A 19,574-nucleotide genomic window follows, 5' to 3' on the forward strand; every position below is an offset into this window, starting at 1 on the left:
CCACCACCTGGATGTCACCCCCTGAATTTTGGGTCATATTCCCTTCCAATTCTTTCTCCCCCATTTCATCTTTAGTCATGGATGATGACTAAGTTCTTCCTCCCATTGTTTCTTCTCGTTTCTAATCGTTTGTCCTCCTTTTAGTTCACTCTGAAGTGATTTTTCCTTGTGGGGGGTAAGTATTTTTGTGGGATTTCTGTATATTCTTATTTTATCTTCCCAGTTTGTATATTTCTTTCGATCTTCGTCGAGTTCTTTCCATTGTGGGTAGATTGGTTTTTCGATTTTGATCTTCTTTCTCTTTGTTTTTGTTCGAGCAATCTAAATATATGGGTCGATTTCTCTTTTAAAAGGTGGAGTGAGTAGGGGGTTTTCTGTTTAGGGATTGGTGTTTATTCTTCTCCTTGGGGAGCATTTGCATGGATGTTTTGTTGCTCTTTGTGGAGAGCATAGTATTTGGAAGTATTTAGAGGTTTTCTGTTTTGCTGGAGGGGAGAAGTAGTAGGGAAGGCGAGGAATTGTTTGGGAATCTCGGGGATGGTGGTATAGGTAGTTTTCTGGTTGAGAATTTGGGAGGAGGAGTTTATTGCATCGATGGAGGAAGATGGTGTTCGAAATTCCTCGATGGGGGTGCTTTCTGGTTCGGTGATGCGGCCCTCTGGTTCAGGCGTTGATGGTGAAGCCAATGGTACGTTTGATCAATGGTTGAATGCAGAGGTTGGTTGTGAGAATTCTGGATTGGTCTATCTTGGCAATGGGGCAATTCCAGCATCGATGAGAGGCGTAAGTTCGCAAATGGTTATTAAGGATGGGATTAAGATGAGCAGTGGGGACTGGAACGAGTTGGGGAGAAGATTTCAGAATGCCGTTAGCTCTCACAATTGGCTCCTGGCAGGGAGTTTGATCCCATGCGTGGCTCGGCAGAGGCTGAATGAAGCATTGTCTGTGGCATTGGATTCAATTTGGTTCATTCAGGTAGAGTCTGATTTGGAGGGTGTCTCTGGATTGCTTCGTGAGCTTATTTCATGTGGGGCTGATGATTTCACCCGAGCTGTTCTTAGGACTTCGTTCCTTGCCTCTTGCGTATCTCTGTGTAGATCGCGAGCAATGAGCTTGGCAGATGCAACCAAAATTATTGCCCAAAGGTATGGATTCAACATTTGCCAGCGAAATATTCCCATTTTGGTGATCTCAAGTGCTTCTAGTGCTCCATGTTTAGCTACTGAGTGTTAAGTTTGTGCATGTGAGGGACAATACCTGCTGAGTTATTTCATGGACCCTCTAAATGGTCACCACATTTTTTTACACCGATGCAGAATTTGTTGTCAGTGTGCATAAGCAATCCTTCATATTACTTGTCACTTTGAGCTGTTTCTTTTCTTTTTAGTGACGGCCTCAGCTCAATTCTTGTATCATTCAGAACCTGAAGCTTCATGCAATGTCCGAACTATAGCTGAGTTCTTTATCAACATTTACCGAGATCATAACTTTGAACTGCTCATGCTCATTTCTTTCTTTGTGGCATGACTTGTGTGGTAATTCTACTAGCAGTAATGTTGCTTTCCTTCAATATGCATTTTTCTTCACTTGCACTTTGTGATTCCCAGTTTCACCTCGCTAAATTCTGCATGCTACTATAATTTCTGTGTGCATAAAAGCATATTCAACAGTAAACTAATATCTAGACTCATTTAAAAGTAAACCTTCTGAATTCAAGAACTACGAGGACCCCAAATTCAAAATTGGGAAGTATAAGTTGCCCAAGTGGAAAGTTGTTTTCCACATATGGACCCTTGCTTCTTTTTCAAGCTTAGAACATTACAATACTTTGGTAATTTTGTTTGTCACAATAGGATAATATGCATATACATGTGACATAAAACTTATGATTTTTTGGTTTCAGACTGTAAATATCTCATATCCATCTTTAATGATGGATTTGGGAAGAAACAGATGGAATTAGATGAGGCCTTTATGTAATGGATGTCTAAGTTGACAATGATACACATCAACTTTTTGTATTTATCAACATGAGATGGGAAGCTAACCTAAAGCTTCTAGATGATCAACTATGGTCAGCATGGTACATGTGATTGATTGTGTGGTTGAAAAGTGAGTAATCCATCTATATGACCCTCCAGCACAATTCATCTTTGTCATGGGTGGAATTGAATCCAACACCAAAGAGAGACTGAGAGACAGTGAGAGTCTTCTATGTATCCAACATTATTTGTGTATACAACCTGTAGTGGACGTCAATGAGATCACCTATTTCTGTTACTGTTAACAAAGTGTTTTCTTGAATAACATCACTGAGGTTTTTCCTTTTAAAATTTGTAGACACTATAATTGCATCAATAAATGGTCCTTTCCCAAGATCAGATAATTCTTTCCCTTTTTTCTTTAAGGTAATTGAATGTGCTATAAATTTATAGGAATACTGGTGTGTTATTGTACAAGACAAAGCGTTACATGGTGTCATCGAATTTGTTAGGGCTAATAAAGTTGGTGAACTTATTAAAATCCACTATGAGCTATCGAGATTAGCATCCCATATGTATGTAGAGTTGTTCTTTAGTGATGTAAAAAGTATGATGCGGCATGTAATGAATGTCCAAATCCACTGTTGCCTTCTTTGGCTAGAGTGCCCCTTGATAACGTGCTTTCCTCTTTAATCTTTTGGCCCTCTTGTTTGGATTGAATACTCTAGGTAGAGTTTGTTTCACAAGTATCCAAACCCAACCATTTGAAATCCTCACACTTTTGGAGTCCACTATTTCATAGTTTTTATTGTTAAATTTCCTTGAATAGTGGATGGGTGTCTCTTTTTCTGAAAGATGGAGGTGGAAGAGATGGGGCTGATTGGACTTCCAAGCCATTTAGTTGGACGCTTCGTGGATCTTGGTTTCACTAGAAAGTAGATAATGTTTAGCACACTCAAGGATTTTTGTTTGGGCCCTAGTCAGAGTCCATGAACTTTATTTCATATTTGTAAATAAGAAATGCCTCCTTAGAGTGTTCCAATTTCTTTCATACGTTCAAATAGAAAACTAAGATATTTGTTGTTCATCTATGCCTAACTTTCCTTTTATTTTTACTTAATCTTTACAAATATCCACTGAGAAGTTGCTTACTTTTCAGGCCTTTTTTTTCGTTTATTACACGGAGAAACTGCATCTGGGATCAAAGACCTGGTTGCACTGGTCTTAACCTGCCGTACCTACGGTTGCCTTTCCCAGCAGCGTAAAACTCCATGGGTGCCTCCCTTGACCCTCAGGGAGCCTCCTGTTTTGCTTGCGGAAGGGGGTGCCCATGTGGGGACTCAAACTTGGAATAGGGGTAAAGCTCCCTATCCACAAGCCGAAGGCAATGTAGGCAACCCCTTGGACTCTACTTTCTAGCCATTTGAATCTTCGTTATGTTAAGAATGAAATTGATATGGGTTGGGGTTGGATATCTGACTGACTCAAACCTGTTTAGTCAGGGTCTAAGTCACACGGACTTGGCTAAAAGGTCGACGCACCCGCGTCAACATGCCCCGACACGGGTGCGGCTTCTGACACAGGGCAGACACGGTCAACTAAGTGTCGGACTCAGTCAATGCACCGGGGTTGAGTCCGTCCACATCTTGGACTCGGTCAACTTTGACAGAGTCTATTTTTGTTCATTTCTGAAAATTACTTTCTGGTAAGTTTGTGTTGTTACTTCAATAGAATTACTTTTTTATTTTTGCTTTAAAATTTACAATCTTATTATATATATATATATATAGCCATGTCCCCGTGTCCAAAATTTTTGAAATTGCTCCGCACCTGTACCCGCACCCATGTGACATAGGTCAGGGTCGATATAGCTTTCAAATTTGATTAGATAACAAGGTGAGATTTAGTTAAAATAAAATCCTATCAGATTTAGATTTAGATGTTTCTTGATATTCGATTGGATTCTCATATGGCTGTTCAACTTTAACTTGCTGCATGGGTTTTAAGTGGGACCCACAGAAGGATGGTTATCCGTATCTCTTTTTCTTGAAACAGAAGATTCGAAATTATGTGGAAATAAAGGTGATACCTTTCTAAAACATACATACTCCTTTTAAAAGGAAAAGAAAATAGGAAACTGTGTATGGTTAAGGATAGTGCATGAAGTGCATGCATTTTGAAATGTCGATATTTTTTTAATGATTTAAATACAAAAATGTCCCTATACGTAAGTTTAACTGGGATTGACCCAATCTGGCTGTTTTAGTCATTTTCAGGTCATGGGTTTGGATTTTGTCGGAGCAATTTTATGTTCAACTCCAAATCCAAAGCGACTCTGTGAAAGAGTGTATGTTTAGCTTGGATTCAGTATTGCTTACATTTAAACCGAATCTAGCTCCCTAGTTATATATCCTAATCTTGTTCATAATTGAGCCATTTTCAAAAATTTCTTATCTATAATTAGATGTGCCATTCATTCACCATTGTTGAAATCAAAGCTCGAAGAGGTTTAGCTTGGGTTTTTGGGCATAGGGAACTTGAAATAACCTTGCAAGCTTTGTGTCTCATTAAAAGGTCAATTGTATATAGGGTGTGTTTTCATAATCATGGGAAAATGATAAAAGGAGTTCCTCTTGTCCACTTAGGCAACTTCTATCATTTGCATAGGGAGACATTTGCATAAGATTCCATAGCAGGTGAGTTTTCCAACTTGAATTCCCTTACCACAAGGATAGCTAGTAATTTGGATCATAGCCACAAATATCTCTGATATTTGAAAAATGTCATGATATTTTCAAGAAATACAGGTCAGGCAACATTAAAGGATATATTGTGATATTTCCAAAGTGTCAGCTATAGCAAAATTATCATGATAGTATCATGATTATATCAAGAGATTTAACAAAAATCTTACTTTATATACTTAAAAGTTAAAAGATATTTTCCCCCACTTTTTATTTATTTAATTTTTAAAAACTTTTTTCATTGTTTCTTTTATGTTTTCATAAAAATACTACTAAAACTTACTATTTCTTACCTTTTTAAAATTTTTGTTGCATTTTTGTAAATTCAAAAGCATTTGAGATTTTCTAAAGAAAACCACTTTAAAAAAAAAGCTCCCAAGAGAAACCTCATCTAAAAACTGCCAAGAATTATATTTGTGGCCATGACCTGAATTCTTACTTTTGCAAGAATTATTGTTTCACTCCTTTCAGTCGACAAAGGGTTTCTCCCTGGTGTATTACCTTTTTCTCATGTCAACACAGAATGCAAAGTGCAACCACATCCATGAGGCACATGCAATTGTCAAAGAAATTCTCTTAGGTCTCATTTGTTTCATGAGCATGACAACCCCATTTTCATTCCCACGGTGGATGAAACAAACACCTCCACAAGAAAATGAAAGGCTCCACATGATTTCCAGTGCGTATGGGGTTCTTACAAGCAAACCTTTTTGTAGGATCCAAAGTGGGCATAGTTGTTTCTTGGTGAGGATGCCTTTCATATGAAAGGCACTTGTGAAAGAAGAAAACTCTTACTGATTTCAGTTCTATACGCACAAGGCATCTATTCCATATCTGATATTCTTTTACCAATATTAGAGTTCTTTCTAGTTTCTACAACAAAAAGAGAGGCTCCTGGCATGAGGAATGGACTTCCCAACAAGTCACCATAGTGCGGTGTTTCCATCATGGTTCAATGCATGCTGGTAGTATTTACCAAGGTCGTAAAAAATGTACCTTAACCTGTATCGACCAGCCCCAAAATAAGATACGTATCATACCATATCGTAAAATATTGTATGTTTTAAATAAAAAGAATAAAAAAATAAGGGAAATTAAAAAAATATATAACTCAAGAAACAATGGTGAATTGCATAAGATGACTATAATATTACGTATCAAAACAATTATGTGCTATGAATGACATGCATAAGATATTGAACATTCAATAATAGAGATAACATGCTATAAATGGCATGCATATCTTACAAGAAAAATGCAAACTATGAAATAATATGCATATTAAACAATGAAACTAAGCTAATAAGTCACAAATTTGTAATAGTGTGTGTTTAAATAGACAATAACAATAACAAAGTGTTCTTCTATACTTGAAAATTTTACATAACCAAGTCTTTTCAAAATTCAAACAAAATAAACTAGATGTATCACCATCATCATTTTCTTTCTTTTTTTCAAGAAATCTTCTCAAATCACTCTTAATCTCTTTAAGAATGAGTATGAATTGGCTCCAAGGGGTTTATATGTTTATAAAAAAATAAATCAAAATAAGTACAACTTAAAATGCATTTATATCATATCTTAAGATATGGCCTGTATCGATGTGTTTCGTAAGATACACCCGATACAAGTATAATACCCCCATATTGAGATACAAGTGTGTATCGTATTTTCACACCCCATAGATACTGTACGTACAATACTGGTATTTACTATTTACTCATAAGGGCTTGTTCAAAACCATGTTTTCAAATGCTACCTTTTGGTCATTTGTTATATCTATAAGGATGTGTTTGACAGCTGAGGATCTCAGATCCCCAGATCTCTTTTCTGACCATTCCCCTCCACCCTCCAAGTAATCGGGACTAGAGTTCTAGGGATTTGCCTTGCTTTGAGGGATCTTAGATCTTCAAATCTGAGAAGCCCCAATTGTGGCAAGTTGGGTCAAGGCGTGGGCCCTATTGCCTTAATCCATGTGTCTATGGGTCTCCCTAGCAATCCACAGCATTAACCCATCCTTTCCATTTTATCGTATAAGAACCATCCATTTCTTGTACTCCATATCCAAGTGTGCAGTGCATTGTCTTATTCGCAAGACCCTTACCTTCTTATAAGGTAGCAAATGACTCCTTGCTGGACACCGCACCAAAAGATCCTAGGGAATGGATCACGGATCACCAAAAAGACCGCTATCCACAAGTTCATTTGAATCAGACAAGGCTGCCACTTTGGTCATGGTTCCTTCCTAGAAGTACCTAAAGCTTTTAAATTGTTTGCTTCGTGGTATTGTGCTATTTTCCATTTATTCACATTTCTCCACCTCCAATGCTATCACATTTTCATCTATTCACATTTTTCCACTTCCATTGCCATCACATAAGTATCACATTTTTTCTTGAATAACTGTTGTCATTTTTTTTTTCTTTGCTGGCAAGTTTTGACCACCCAATTGCCTATGTTTAGAAACTTCAGCTACTTAATCCCCAAGTATCCTGTTTGGGTTGGCCCCCAGACTTGCATTGACCAGAAATGGAAAAGTGCATATTTAGGTTTTGATGATTTTTTTTGAGGTTGTAGATGTTGATGCTGAAAATCCTTCAATCAGTAGATAGACATTCAGGCTCTCAGGAATTGCTCTTACTCCAAGTTCTTATTTGATTCTACATAGGTACCAGTTTAGACAATTATATATTTGAACATAGAGAAAGGAAGAGAAAAGGAAAAGAAAAGAAAATTTAACATAGACAAAACCTAAAAATTCAAGCTTCTCAGTGTTTTCTACCACATATACAAAGCATACACTTTGGATACCATGAAAGAACATTGAGCCTTTAGGGAAAGAGTAAGTTGTAACTTTATGTATTGTAGTGAGTCATGTTCTGCTTGTTTTTCAAGAATATCGGTCACACAACGTGGCGCCCCAAACCCCGACCTTGGGAAAACCTTTGAATTTTTATGTAATTTCTTTTTTGAAATAGTTTTTCGGTAATCAACGGAAAGCAAGGAAAAAGGAAAAAGGGGAGCAACTGAGTAGCAAGGTCGCAAGCCTGAGCGGGCCACAGGTAAGTAAAATAAATCCAACATGTTTCAAAATCCACAAGAGTACAAAATCTAAGTTTTGAGAATTATACAACCCAAAGGTTAAAGATACAAAATGAGACAAAGTACAACAAGTCTGTCAGTCTCTCAAAATAAGGGGATCATCCCCTCAAAACCCAAAACCAAACATGAGCTGAATTTGCAGCTAAGTGTGGGTCCCTAAGCCTCCACCGTGTGCCGTCGCATCACCGTTGTACCTATTCATCACCTGCATCCCCATAAAACGGGGTCAACACTCTTGCGAGGTGGTGAAGAATCAACAACATTATGTCTCATTACTCAAAGGAAGCAGATAGCAGAAACAAGTGGCGTGTGGACTACATATATATGTGCCTGTGTCAGGTAGGTGCACGTGTAACAAGTGCCAACAAAATAGAGCAGTAAACAAAACTGAGCAACTATAAAACAAGTAGCTAAGAACAATAAAGGAACGTAAGAAGAACTGAAGCAGGGGAGCAAGTAAAGTAAAATACTACAATACGTTAGCTGTGTTTGGTTAGTCTTTAAGTTCTTCTGTTTACTCCTTCTGGTACGCGAAGAAACCTCGCATTCTATGAGTCATGCATCCAGTGTCTGTTATTCAAATTGTAAAGTGGTAACCGGGGATGCTACAAACCGAGTAAACCTTATGCGAGCAGCACGCAGCTGAGAGAAACTCTCGCATAGGTAAGGATTGCAATCCATACTACTGCAGTAGTGAGGTCCTAAAAAGGTAACATCAACCTCCCTGACTCCGAGTGACTGGAGGTCAAAGGACGCTACAGCTCCTGTCAAAACACGTGTCGTAGTAACGACAAGTCACTCAGGGTTGTACCATCCACTCTCTCTAAGGTGAACCATCTTGTGAATGGGGCGCGACATGTTTATCTTACTTAGGTTCATTTATCATGTCATACCTCATTTCGAGGTGTTCATGCCTCGTGGTTCCCGCAGGGTACGCAAACGAGGACTTAGCTTGCCCATTCACGTGCTCAACCTCATGCGACTAACAAGAGCACATCGCTTGCGAAAGCGATCAAAATACCATATTATTCTTTTTCATTATTAGAGTATAGCCATATGTGAGCTCACTCACGAACAATGGGTCATCGCCCGAAGACTCCAACAGAGTCTAAACAACGACAGTGTGTTCCTCATACCCTATGGTGTTTTAAGTTTTTGTGACATTTTGTACAATACATGTATAATGTGCACTTGATACACTCAGCAATGCCTCAAGCACGAGACTCACAATGTACCCCTTCGAGGTACGTACTAAGTAGCATAAGTGTCAATATATGCTACGTGCAGGTGCGAACTAAGAACCATATGAATCTCAAGTTAATCACATACAATAAGAAACAGAGGCATCCTACATATGCATAACTGAGAGACATAATGCAATTACCTGATAATGTGCACGTGAGTATACAATTCCACAATTTTCAGAGATATGCCCAATCAGGAGTGTGAGGCAAACACGTTATGCTGAATTAAGTATTGTAAGCTTCTGATTCCACTCTTCAAGTAGTTAGAACTCCCCAAGTCTCAATTTGGCATCTTCTCGCATAGCGAGGCCACTTTCTTAAAAAGGGTTCATGTTTTCGGTACACTCATGTATTGAAATTGAATCTTAGATAATCCTATACTTATGGGAATTACATTATTGTTTTCACGGCGTGTCATCGCACTCGCGGGAGAACGATGCAATTACATCACGAAAGACATGCGTATGCTTATACCTTGCTAGGTTACGTAGTTTGACACACTTATGTGTCAAGTATGAAATCTGAAAAATTCCCATCTAATGGGGATTACATTAGCATTTCCACGGTTGGGTGCCGCGCCCGCGGACCCAATGGTGGTGACTGGTGAGATGAAATGCTAAGTCTTATAACAGATGAAATGACTTTATGTCCATGTGGGTGGCACGGGGCTCACCCGATTACTCATATTGTGCCATCAACACGTTTACTGCGAAGGTTATGGGGTCCACTCCAAACTCGCACTTCAGTTCGGCTACCCCAAATGAACAACCATAAGGTGCAGAACACCTATGTGGCCAAAACACCAATTTAGTCTAAGGATTTACTGTTAAAATATTTGGACAAGGCACAAGAGTGCAATGTGTCCGACTGGGTTCCACTAGACAGCGGACCTACATCGTCCAACAATTATATATATATATATATATATATATATATATATATATATATATATATATATATATCAGGTTACTCCTATCTCCATCTATCATGTTCATAGTACCCTAATCAAATGTGACTCGAACAAATGCACAAGGGCAAAAATATGAGGGAAACGGAGTAGACCATGGTCTTGGTCCCGCCATACCCGAAGGCCCCGATTCGGACCAGGTGGCTGTGGGTGGTAGCAACCAACAAAAAGGGGAAGGGGCACCCGACCAGCAGGGCACCCGGATAGGGTTAGCACCCGGCAGCCCACTGTTGCGCCAAGGTGAACCCAAAAGGGCTAGGTGAGTGCGGATCTGACATGGTTTCTGGTCTGAACCCGTGGTTCAGACCAGATGTCTAAACTAAGGCGCAAGGACCTAAAATCGGGCTACCCCGGGATGCGACTAGCCCCCGGGGGCTCAAAAATGCCAAAACCCAAACTCAAGGGAAGCAAAGGGAAAAAGGTCGGGTCTGGTCCTCCAACCTAGGTACTTGCCTAGACACCTAGGCATTCCTAGGCAATAGACTTGCACTTAGGTAGCCTAGGCACAATTTTAACTACATAGATTGTCACACAAATTGTAGGTATAAAGTTTTCACTTATTTTCATCTCTTTAAAGGCTCCTTTGTTTCCCTTTTATGTTGACTGTATCTTATGCATTTCTATTGTGGCTTTGATGTCTTGTCCTATGCAAGGTCTTCATATTTTCATGGATTTTTGTTCATTTTGATGTTTTCTTTTATTTAATTTTGTCTATTAGATTTTCTTTTGTCCCTTGTTCCAATTGAGATATTATATAATTACTTGAAGAGATTGTAATTATTTCAGCTTTGCCCATTTCCAAATTTAGATAGACATATCTTTGCGTTATGTTCTTAAGAAAATTTGTTATGTCATTTATTGTGTATATGTGGTTAATTCCATTTTTCATTGGAAAGTTTTCTTTTGGAGCCTTAAAGACTGTCCATTATTTGAGCTTTAAGCTTTTTCTTTTCTGGACACATTAGAATTTCCCTTTTTGTTTTCATTAATTGCTTGTAAATGATGGAGTTCTACCAATACCCTTACTCCCTCTTTACGCTGTCAATATGCTGGATCTGTTTAGATACAACAGCTGCAGTTGCCATTTATAAAACATGAGTAATAAAAAAAGTGGTATGCATGGAATGCTTTTAATTTTTCTGGATATTAAAAAATGTCTTTTTCAAGAAACCAAAAAGCATTACCTTGTTAGATCAATTCATGTGGCATTGACTTCAATGGGAGTTGAACCCACCTACAATTGACCTAGCCCACTGCTTCCAGCCTAGGATCGAGGAATGGGTTGGATCCAAGTTGAGAAGCTCATTGACACTTTACTTCTCGATAGCTATTAGACTAAGTAGAGCCAATAAGGGAGTATATGTACCAAGAACATCCTTCCATTTTCAATCCGTTGTGGCATTGAGTGATTAATTTTCATCATGGCACACTCTTGGTTTGCTACATCCCTAAAAGCTGAAACTAATCCTTAAGACCATGTTTGACATATCCTACATACTGTGCTCGTCCTCTAAGGTTGACTGCATTTATGCTGTTTCTAAGCTGTACTTATCTTTGTAAAGTTTAGATTGTTAATTTTTTACCATCCTCAGAAATGAATCATAGAACTTAATTGCCATGATTAGATGTACTGTAGCAATGAATAGACCATGTCGAACTCATCCAAAAGGTCAGATCTAGCTGACGATGGACCTATAAAATGCCCATAAAATGTCTTCCAAATGCCTATGAACTGAAGTGTAACCATGCATTTGTTGTACTTCTCAAGGCTTTGAGTGTTATTTTTAACCATGTGGAGGTTTGGCAAAAGAAAAGAATGTCCCCTGATTCATTTCCAAAAGTTCCACCAAAGCTTGCTCAACGTAGGTTTCTTCCATTGCACCAATTAAAGACTTTCAGTATTTATTGGTCACAGCATCTAAAACAACATTTTAAGAACTTTTCCACCTACTATTCAACTTATGAAAATATGTAGGATGATTGGTTAATCAGCTCTCCTGCAGATTGTTTAATCAGCTCTCCCTGCAGAACTTGCTTGCATGCTGCCTGTCTATCCTTGGCTACAGCTTATCATGATTCCCTCTCATCTAAGACACCTGATAGTAGCTAGAGTGCCCTAATTTATTGAGAAAAGAAAAAAAGGAAAAAGCTGAATTGTCCCAAACATTCCGTTTTCTGGACATCCAAAGCACTGTTTTCATCACTGATATTCAAAATTCCTCATTGAATCCCATACTACCCCAACGGCATGCCTATGCAGAAGATTCCCATATGCTTATCTTCACCATCAGCGAACTCCCAGAAAATCATATTTCTCCCTGCCCATGAGAATGGACCCTTATTGAGACCTGGATGAGCTTACCCTTTCCTTAAAATGATCAGAATAACTGTAAGAAGCATTGACCACTTGAGCTCTCACATAATTGCAGCTAATTCATGGCCCCTTAAATACTTTCAGACCTTGGGTCCTTTGCAAATTAATTCTACTGTCCTGAAGCTCGTTTCTGCATATTTGGGAGCATCCAAATGCCTTTGAGGCTTGATCTCTTTTAAAGAGCTGCGACTAATTTATTTATTCTGAAAAAATAAATTTTCATATTGTTGCCTTTGGTAATGAGGGATTTGCTTGTTGGGGCAAGTAATAAAGTGACTCACTGTGGTATTTATAGAGGCAATTTTGTTCAACAGCTCATGCTGTTTCAAGATGCAAGTCTCTCAGCTGTATATGAGGCATCAGGCATGTATTTGATTAGAATATTTTGTTCTCTAGCTTTCATTTGTTGAAATTAATGGAATTTGTGAACATCAGGCTAGCACAACTTGAAGAATGCAACAGTGATGAGATTTTAAAGTCTGAAGGTGGTGCCAGACTCCAGAAATATACAGAATGGGCTCTGACTTGTATTAGTTTTCATTCCCTCAATTCTGGACATGAAAACAGGTCACAACATGGATCACCTATAGAAATTCAGCTGCGTCTGTCTGCATTCAAGACATTTTTAGACATGATCGGTGTTCAACTGACGGGAAAAACGTTTTCTCAGGCCTTTAATGCTGCATGCCTTCCTCTTACTCTTTTCTCTAGTGCTTTTGATCCTTATTGGGCTTCTGGAGTTGCATCAAGAATAATCCAGGGTTTACTTGGAATGTTAGTAGAAGCAGGCGCAGATAATGTCAACCAGTGTTTCCTTGAAGCTTCTCAATTTGGAAGCACTGAGCTTGTTCGCATTCTCTTACAGGTAAAATATTGGCATGAACTGTCTTTTGTATTGTGAACTGCTACAAATAGAAAATGGTGCATTCTTGAGTGCAAGTGGAATTTTCCACTGCTGTACACTTATTGCATGTTAAAATAGCATTTTTGGGCCATTTTTTCCTTTGCCTATACTATATTTTATGATTAGGAGTCAAGAGTGGCATTTCCCACTGCTCTTACACTTGTTAAAATAACATTTTAAGGGTATCTTTTCCTACACGCTAGATTTTCTGGTTAGGGATGATGTTTTTTCTCTTCTTAGCAGTTATATCTATGGAATATTGTGCTGACGGGTTTGTATAATGTATCGGATAAAAATCTGCTCCTCAAGTAGTTCTAGTGTCAAATTTGATCCACGGAATCATCATTCTATATTTTTCTTGATATGATATTTTTTTATCATATCAGCAGAATCTTGAATTGAGGATTGTTCCTTTGAATTGGCTTGTGCATTTTGGAGTTGAACAAATTTAGATGTCTTTTATTTCAGTAAATGTAATGTAGAACATTAGCATTCTGTAGTGGATGGATAACCACTCTATTGACTTCTGTATGATGGTGACTATGAAATAAAATTTCCATGTTGAACAACACCATTGCGTGCCTACACATGTATACATAAAAAATTATTGGATAGCTCTTTTCAAAATCATTAATTTTGTATATATATATATATATATATATATATATATATATATATATATATATATATATATATTATAGGGAAGGGGAACCGTCCAACCAAAGGAAGGTACAAACCCTCGAAATCACTTCTAAAAATCATATTTAAAAAGCATTTTTTGGCAAATCCGACCACACGGATGTGATCTTAATTTTGCCTAATTCTACTCATTTCTTTGTATTTGCAGCAATGTCTTTCATATCATAACGAATAGAAGCTTTATGATTGGGAGTTGGGGATCATGGGTAGAGGAAGGCAGCTATTGGGACTTTTCGCTTTTAGACTTCCAACATTGTGTTGCATCATTTTGTCCAGTTTTACTCCATTGTATTGTAATTTCAACAATGTTATGTCATTACAAATAGCACTACAATTAGAAAGTTTTATGACTGGCAGAACATATAAAATCCCATTGTCATTCCTCTTGTCATTTTCCAGTTGGATATGTTGCATTTCTGCATACACATTTACTGGCACTGCTGGTTGTCATCTTTATGAAGTTTTTGGCAATTGTAGGATTCATTTTAGTTCGTCTATAACCTCAGATGTCCAGTTTCCATTCACTCTGTTTCATATAGGAACATCAATCTTGGGATACTTTAGTGTCTTTCTTTGATTATTAGTTAATTTCATTGTTCATGTTTTGATGAGAGCTGCAATGGTCATGTGTATGCATGTATGTGTATACTTCATGAAGATCATGCTTATCTTTTTCTTCTTTCGTCTATTGTAGCTTAAACCAGCTTAGCAATGTTTCTTGAGATATTTGTGAATCTTGATGTTAGAAGTTCATGATCTTAGTAATGGTAGATTTGGATGCTTTTATCACTGCTTCAGATGTGCAGTGCTGAAAATTTCAGAAGCCAGTTGATCGACTTGAGACTCATGGCGTTTCTCCTAATACGCATTCCATTTATTCTTATCATCACAAACCAACAAACCTGCATTCAGAAGTTTTATCTTAGACAGCAGTTTCTTAAACTGTTTTCTATATTTTTTCAGATAGCTCAGCAGAATAGCCTCGATATTGATGTTGACCGTGCTCTGGAGTGCGCATCATATTCCTGCAAGATGAGCACAATGGAGTATTTGGTAGAGGAGGGAAATGCCACCGAATTCTTGGGACCTCTCATAAAAGCAGCAGACAGAGGGTGCATGCAGGTTGTGAGTTGGTTTGTTGAGAAAGGTTGTCCAGATGCCGAGCTCTGTGTCACCCTCACAGCTGCAATCTCAAGCTGCCAGCTAGGAGTGGCTGATTATCTGTTACAGCACATTCCTCATGAGATGCTCTCCACTCATGGCATAGAGATGATAAAGGCAGCTGGACTACGAAACCGCAACTCTTTAGCAGGCGTGGCATTTCTCATGCAGTCCAACTTCCTGAAGAGCGCAGAGGCAACTTACGAACTGGCAGACCAAATTTCCCGATCAGGTGATGAAGGTATCACTCCAGAGCTAAGAGACTTTCTGTCCAAGATGTGGACCAAAGATGCATTTCTTCTGGGCCAGAAGTTTGCTGAAGATCACTATTTGAATGTCGCCAGAGTTATCATGAAGGGGTCATCGCTGGTTCATCTTCCAGATTTGCCTTTGGAACTCCAGGTAATCTTGAGTCTTTAGATCCTACAAAGACTGATGATATCAAGTTGCTGGGCGATCTAACCCGAGACAATTCATGCCAAGTCACTGAATACCATGCAGATTCATAGGAACTTGGCCTAGTTGGTCTGGGTTGCAGGTCACCAATGGTTCTAGAATTTTAACCATAACGGAGTCATGTTCAATTGTTCATACTGGGTTGCAAATTGAAATAGTGGTCTTCATGGTCTGATGTGATGAGAATGTTGCAGGTAGCAATTGCATACTATCCACTCTACCGCGAATGTATTGAATCCCAAGGAGAACTGCTACCACAGTGGTTGAGGGGTCAGCTTGTAGAGGCTCTATGGAGGCTTGGCAGCGGAAGCATAGACGAGATGAGTACCCGCTCGAATAAGGATCTGGTTGCCAATTTAGAGTGTCACTTGCCTTCATTCTTAATACGCCCCAGTTCATCTGCTTTTATGTAAATCTTGTTAGTTCTGAGACCAATTCTCTGTTGCAGTCTTGCAGACTCCATTCCCATCTTTGCATGCCTCTCTCTCTCTCTCTCTCCATCTAATTACAGGTAGAGATGGTAAACAAACCAAGGCACCGGGGTTTGGCTTGTAGAAGGTCTTGTCCAAGCTCAGAAAAACAGGCCCTGCAAACTGAGCTCAAACCCGGTTGTCTTGGCAATTGCAGATCAACATTCTTGAACGAGCTCCCTGGTCGGCTTGGTCAAGTTTGGGTTGTCAGGTATCATAGGAAACTTTATTTCTGCTACTACTACTGGTCATCAGAAAAATATGCGTCTTCTACCTCCTACTCTTAGAAGTCTGTTTGGTGTTCCTGGACATAATTGTTCTTAAAACTCGCCTTAAAATGTTCTTGGTTTCCAAAGGTGGTAGAGTGCCGGTTGAATAAGATGCCTAGACCTGTTAGAGTTGCACTATCTTAATCAAGGGATCTTCTTGGGTTTGGATCTCAGAAGTGCAACGCTTAAGCTTTAGGTTGGGAGTTTATCTCTTCTTTTTTTTTTTAAGGCAAGTTGGGGTTAGGCGAGCCCCTACCAGCAAACAGCCTCACCATGTGGCAGAGGGATTCGATCTAGGGCCTTCAGCTTGACACAGGACTCCGCTTACCAAATGGGATACCACCTCGGTGGTGGTTGAGAGCTTATCTTTATTATCAAAAGGTGCTGGAGTGCCGCAACAAGCCCTCCCAAACTTGAAAACCTTGAAAAATCCGTAGTAGTTCAGAATTTCAGGTGCAAATGCTACAAAAAAAATAAACTCCCAACCTCTTGCATCTTCCAAATTATATATATATTACACTCCAGGGTAGGGTTACTGTATAGGGATGTAAAGGGGTCAGATCTAGAGCTGCTAAATACATGGCAGAGTCAGATCCAATCGGACCCAAAAATTACAAAACCTCAATCCTGGATCTGACCCATTTTCTTCCCTAGTACTGTAATAACTGATAAAAGTCCTGGTTGCAAGTGTTATTTAGTCAAACAGACCAGATAGATGTGTCTGATTTATGAGCCAAACGAGCTCATTATCGAAGTTACAAACGGCTTACTTCATTTTCTGGCTCTATCATTAGCCATTAGGACTGGAAAAGGAGACGAGCTGCTCGTGGCTTGGCTGGTGTTCATCGTACAATGAGCTCATTCAAACTTGTAAGATGGGTTCAACAGGCTCAACACAAACAAACAACTGTTTGGCTTGGCTCGGTTTATATAGGCCCATTAAGCAGTAATAAATATGTTTTAAATATATTTTACGCCATGAAGTATAGTGTATAATAAATGCTTAAAGCATTTTGCGTGCGAACAGTGGTTCTAAATGAGTAGGTTCGAGCTTAGCTTAATAGGTTTAGAGCTCAAATTCTATTACTTCTACCTTTTCTTACTCAAGCTGGGCTCATTTTGGATGAACTTGGCTCACCACAATAATGAACTGAACTTAAACGAACGCCGAATGAGTAGATAGCTAGAGAAACCAATCGGACCCATATAAGTAGGTCCACATAACGATTTGTAAGTGGATCGGGGCTTGGTTCAGATCTGAACCATTAGACACTAATCATCCCATATTAGCGTAATCATCAGGTTTATTACGAGCATTGCAAATATGAAGTGTAATAACTATTTTCCCCCAAACAAACCTTTAAATTACACGATTAATCAACAACAACAGAAGCAAGAACAAAAAAAATGATCCAGAACCTTAAGTACAGTAAACCATCTCCCCCGAGTCTTCTCTACAAGGAGCCCCAACCCCGGTCCCGTACCACAAGGGCGAGCTCTTCAACGGCTGCGATGAACCCACGCACACCTCTATCTTCTCCCGGAACCGCTCATCGCTCAGCCTCAGCATTACGGCGAGCGGCAGCCTGATCCGGTTCTCGACCGATACCCTGTGTCTCGGCTTTATCCGATTCTCCAGGCTGAAGGAGAAGTACTGAGGGAACTCCCTGAGCTCGTCCATCCCCCTCAGCATATCCCCAACCAAGAACTCGAATTTAGGGCAGAGATTGCTCTCTATCCCGTAGCAAAAGAGAGGAGGGAACCGCCTCACCATCGACACGGCGTCCCGGCGGGGGAATCCAATACGTTGGAGGAACTCGAGTCGGGGGACGAACTTCTCCTCGGCATCGCAGGAGAGGAGCGCAGAGTGCTTCCTAACGTCGGCGATCCCCAGCGATTGCAGGAAGTAGAGCGTCGGTCGGAGGCGATCGGGGACGCTGCACGCGAGTAATCTCGGCCGTCGGTTGATGACTCCCCGCAGATCATCGCCGGAGACGCCGACCTCGCGCAGGAGGAAGGTGAAGACCGGGAGGAGGTCGCCGCGGACGCTGGCAGCGAGGACCTCCGGGCACATGTTGAGGATCCGGCCGAGGTCCGAGTCCGGGAAGCCGTTGGAGCGGAGGAAATCGACCACGGAGAGGATGCGGTCGAGCGGAGCGTCGAGGACGGCCGGGTGGGCATCGGCGAGGCGGAGGACGTCGACGCCAAGGGATTCGAGGAAGAGAAGCTTCTCGTGGAGAATGGAGCAATGGGAGGAGGAGGAGGAGGGATTGTTAGGGATAGGATTTCGGGAGGGCCTCTTCAGAGAGATGGAGGGGGGAGGCGGGAGGGGATTGTGGGGAGGGCGGACAGAGGCGGGAATGGAGGTGGGAGGAATCGAGGGGGGGCGGGGTTTGGGGATGGTGCGGGCTGCTCCGTGATTGCAGAGACGGAGGGTTTCCGCCATTCATCTACATCTCTCTCTCTCTCTCTCTCTGTGACGATTGACAAAGAAGATTTTGTGCTATTTTTTTAAGCTTTTATTTTTGCTTCTAATTGGTCGGTTTAAGATAAGGCCAAATTACAAGGATGTACATGGTGTCTTGGTCAATGACTAAAATATGGCATTTGACGTTATGAATGCCGATCTTAGGCCTTTGGCCCTGGCAGCTTGTCAAAATGCCGTATCGTGTCATACTCTTATCATCGTCACATAGCTCTTGTGTCATGTACGTTATAGAATTGAGTGCAGTTGCTGAATAAGGTTGTTGCTTCATAATGGAGATTGCCCACAACATGGAAAACTCGACTCTCTTTAACAGTTGCCCTCCCATCTCCCTTCTTTATGTCGATACCATTGTTCTTGCAACGATACATGAACGTGTATGTTGTTTCCATTCAAATGGATGATTCTAGCTGGATTTTCAGGTGGTTATTCAACCAGATGGCTTGAATTTAAGGTTATCAGCTTCGTGTTTCATGGCCATCCATCAACAACATTTGTTTCTCAAACGCTGAGGAATGATTTTTTTTTCTTCATCAGAGTTGTGAGTGAGGAAGACTAATTAATTTGGATATGTGCCCACGAGCTTGACGTGTCGCAGGATGAACTCTTATTGAGAATCGTTGGTTCCCAAGCATGTAACTCAAACTTACCAAATCAATTTCCTCTTTGGATTAGCCTTCCTGATTTTTCTACTGAATTCTGGGCCGAGTGACTTCT

The 19,574-nt window shown here is 40.0% G+C and overlaps 2 protein-coding genes across 2 annotated transcripts; one reads left to right on the forward strand and one right to left on the reverse strand.

Moving 5' to 3' along the window:
• The first annotated feature begins 457 nt into the window (after window positions 1–457).
• LOC149841824 (ankyrin repeat protein SKIP35-like) lies at window positions 458–16,095 on the forward strand. The gene is made up of 4 exons (XM_090001176.1): window positions 458–1,145; window positions 12,849–13,278; window positions 14,980–15,579; window positions 15,828–16,095. Exons 1-4 carry the CDS (start codon window positions 595–597, stop codon window positions 16,044–16,046), a joined length of 1,800 nt encoding a protein of 599 aa, XP_089857302.1. The 5' UTR covers window positions 458–594; the 3' UTR covers window positions 16,047–16,095.
• A 1,563-nt stretch (window positions 16,096–17,658) lies between these two features.
• LOC149841825 (protein SEEDLING LETHAL 1, chloroplastic-like) lies at window positions 17,659–18,847 on the reverse strand. Its single transcript, XM_089998713.1, has one exon. The coding sequence runs from the start codon at window positions 18,816–18,818 to the stop codon at window positions 17,793–17,795; it is 1,026 nt and encodes a 341-aa protein (XP_089854839.1). The 5' UTR covers window positions 18,819–18,847; the 3' UTR covers window positions 17,659–17,792.
• Between the last annotated feature and the right edge of the window lie 727 nt (window positions 18,848–19,574).

This window comes from Nuphar pumila, chromosome 3 (assembly GCF_984573655.1).
Source record: "Nuphar pumila chromosome 3, dmNupPumi1.hap1.1, whole genome shotgun sequence".
Classification (NCBI taxonomy): domain Eukaryota; kingdom Viridiplantae; phylum Streptophyta; class Magnoliopsida; order Nymphaeales; family Nymphaeaceae; genus Nuphar; species Nuphar pumila.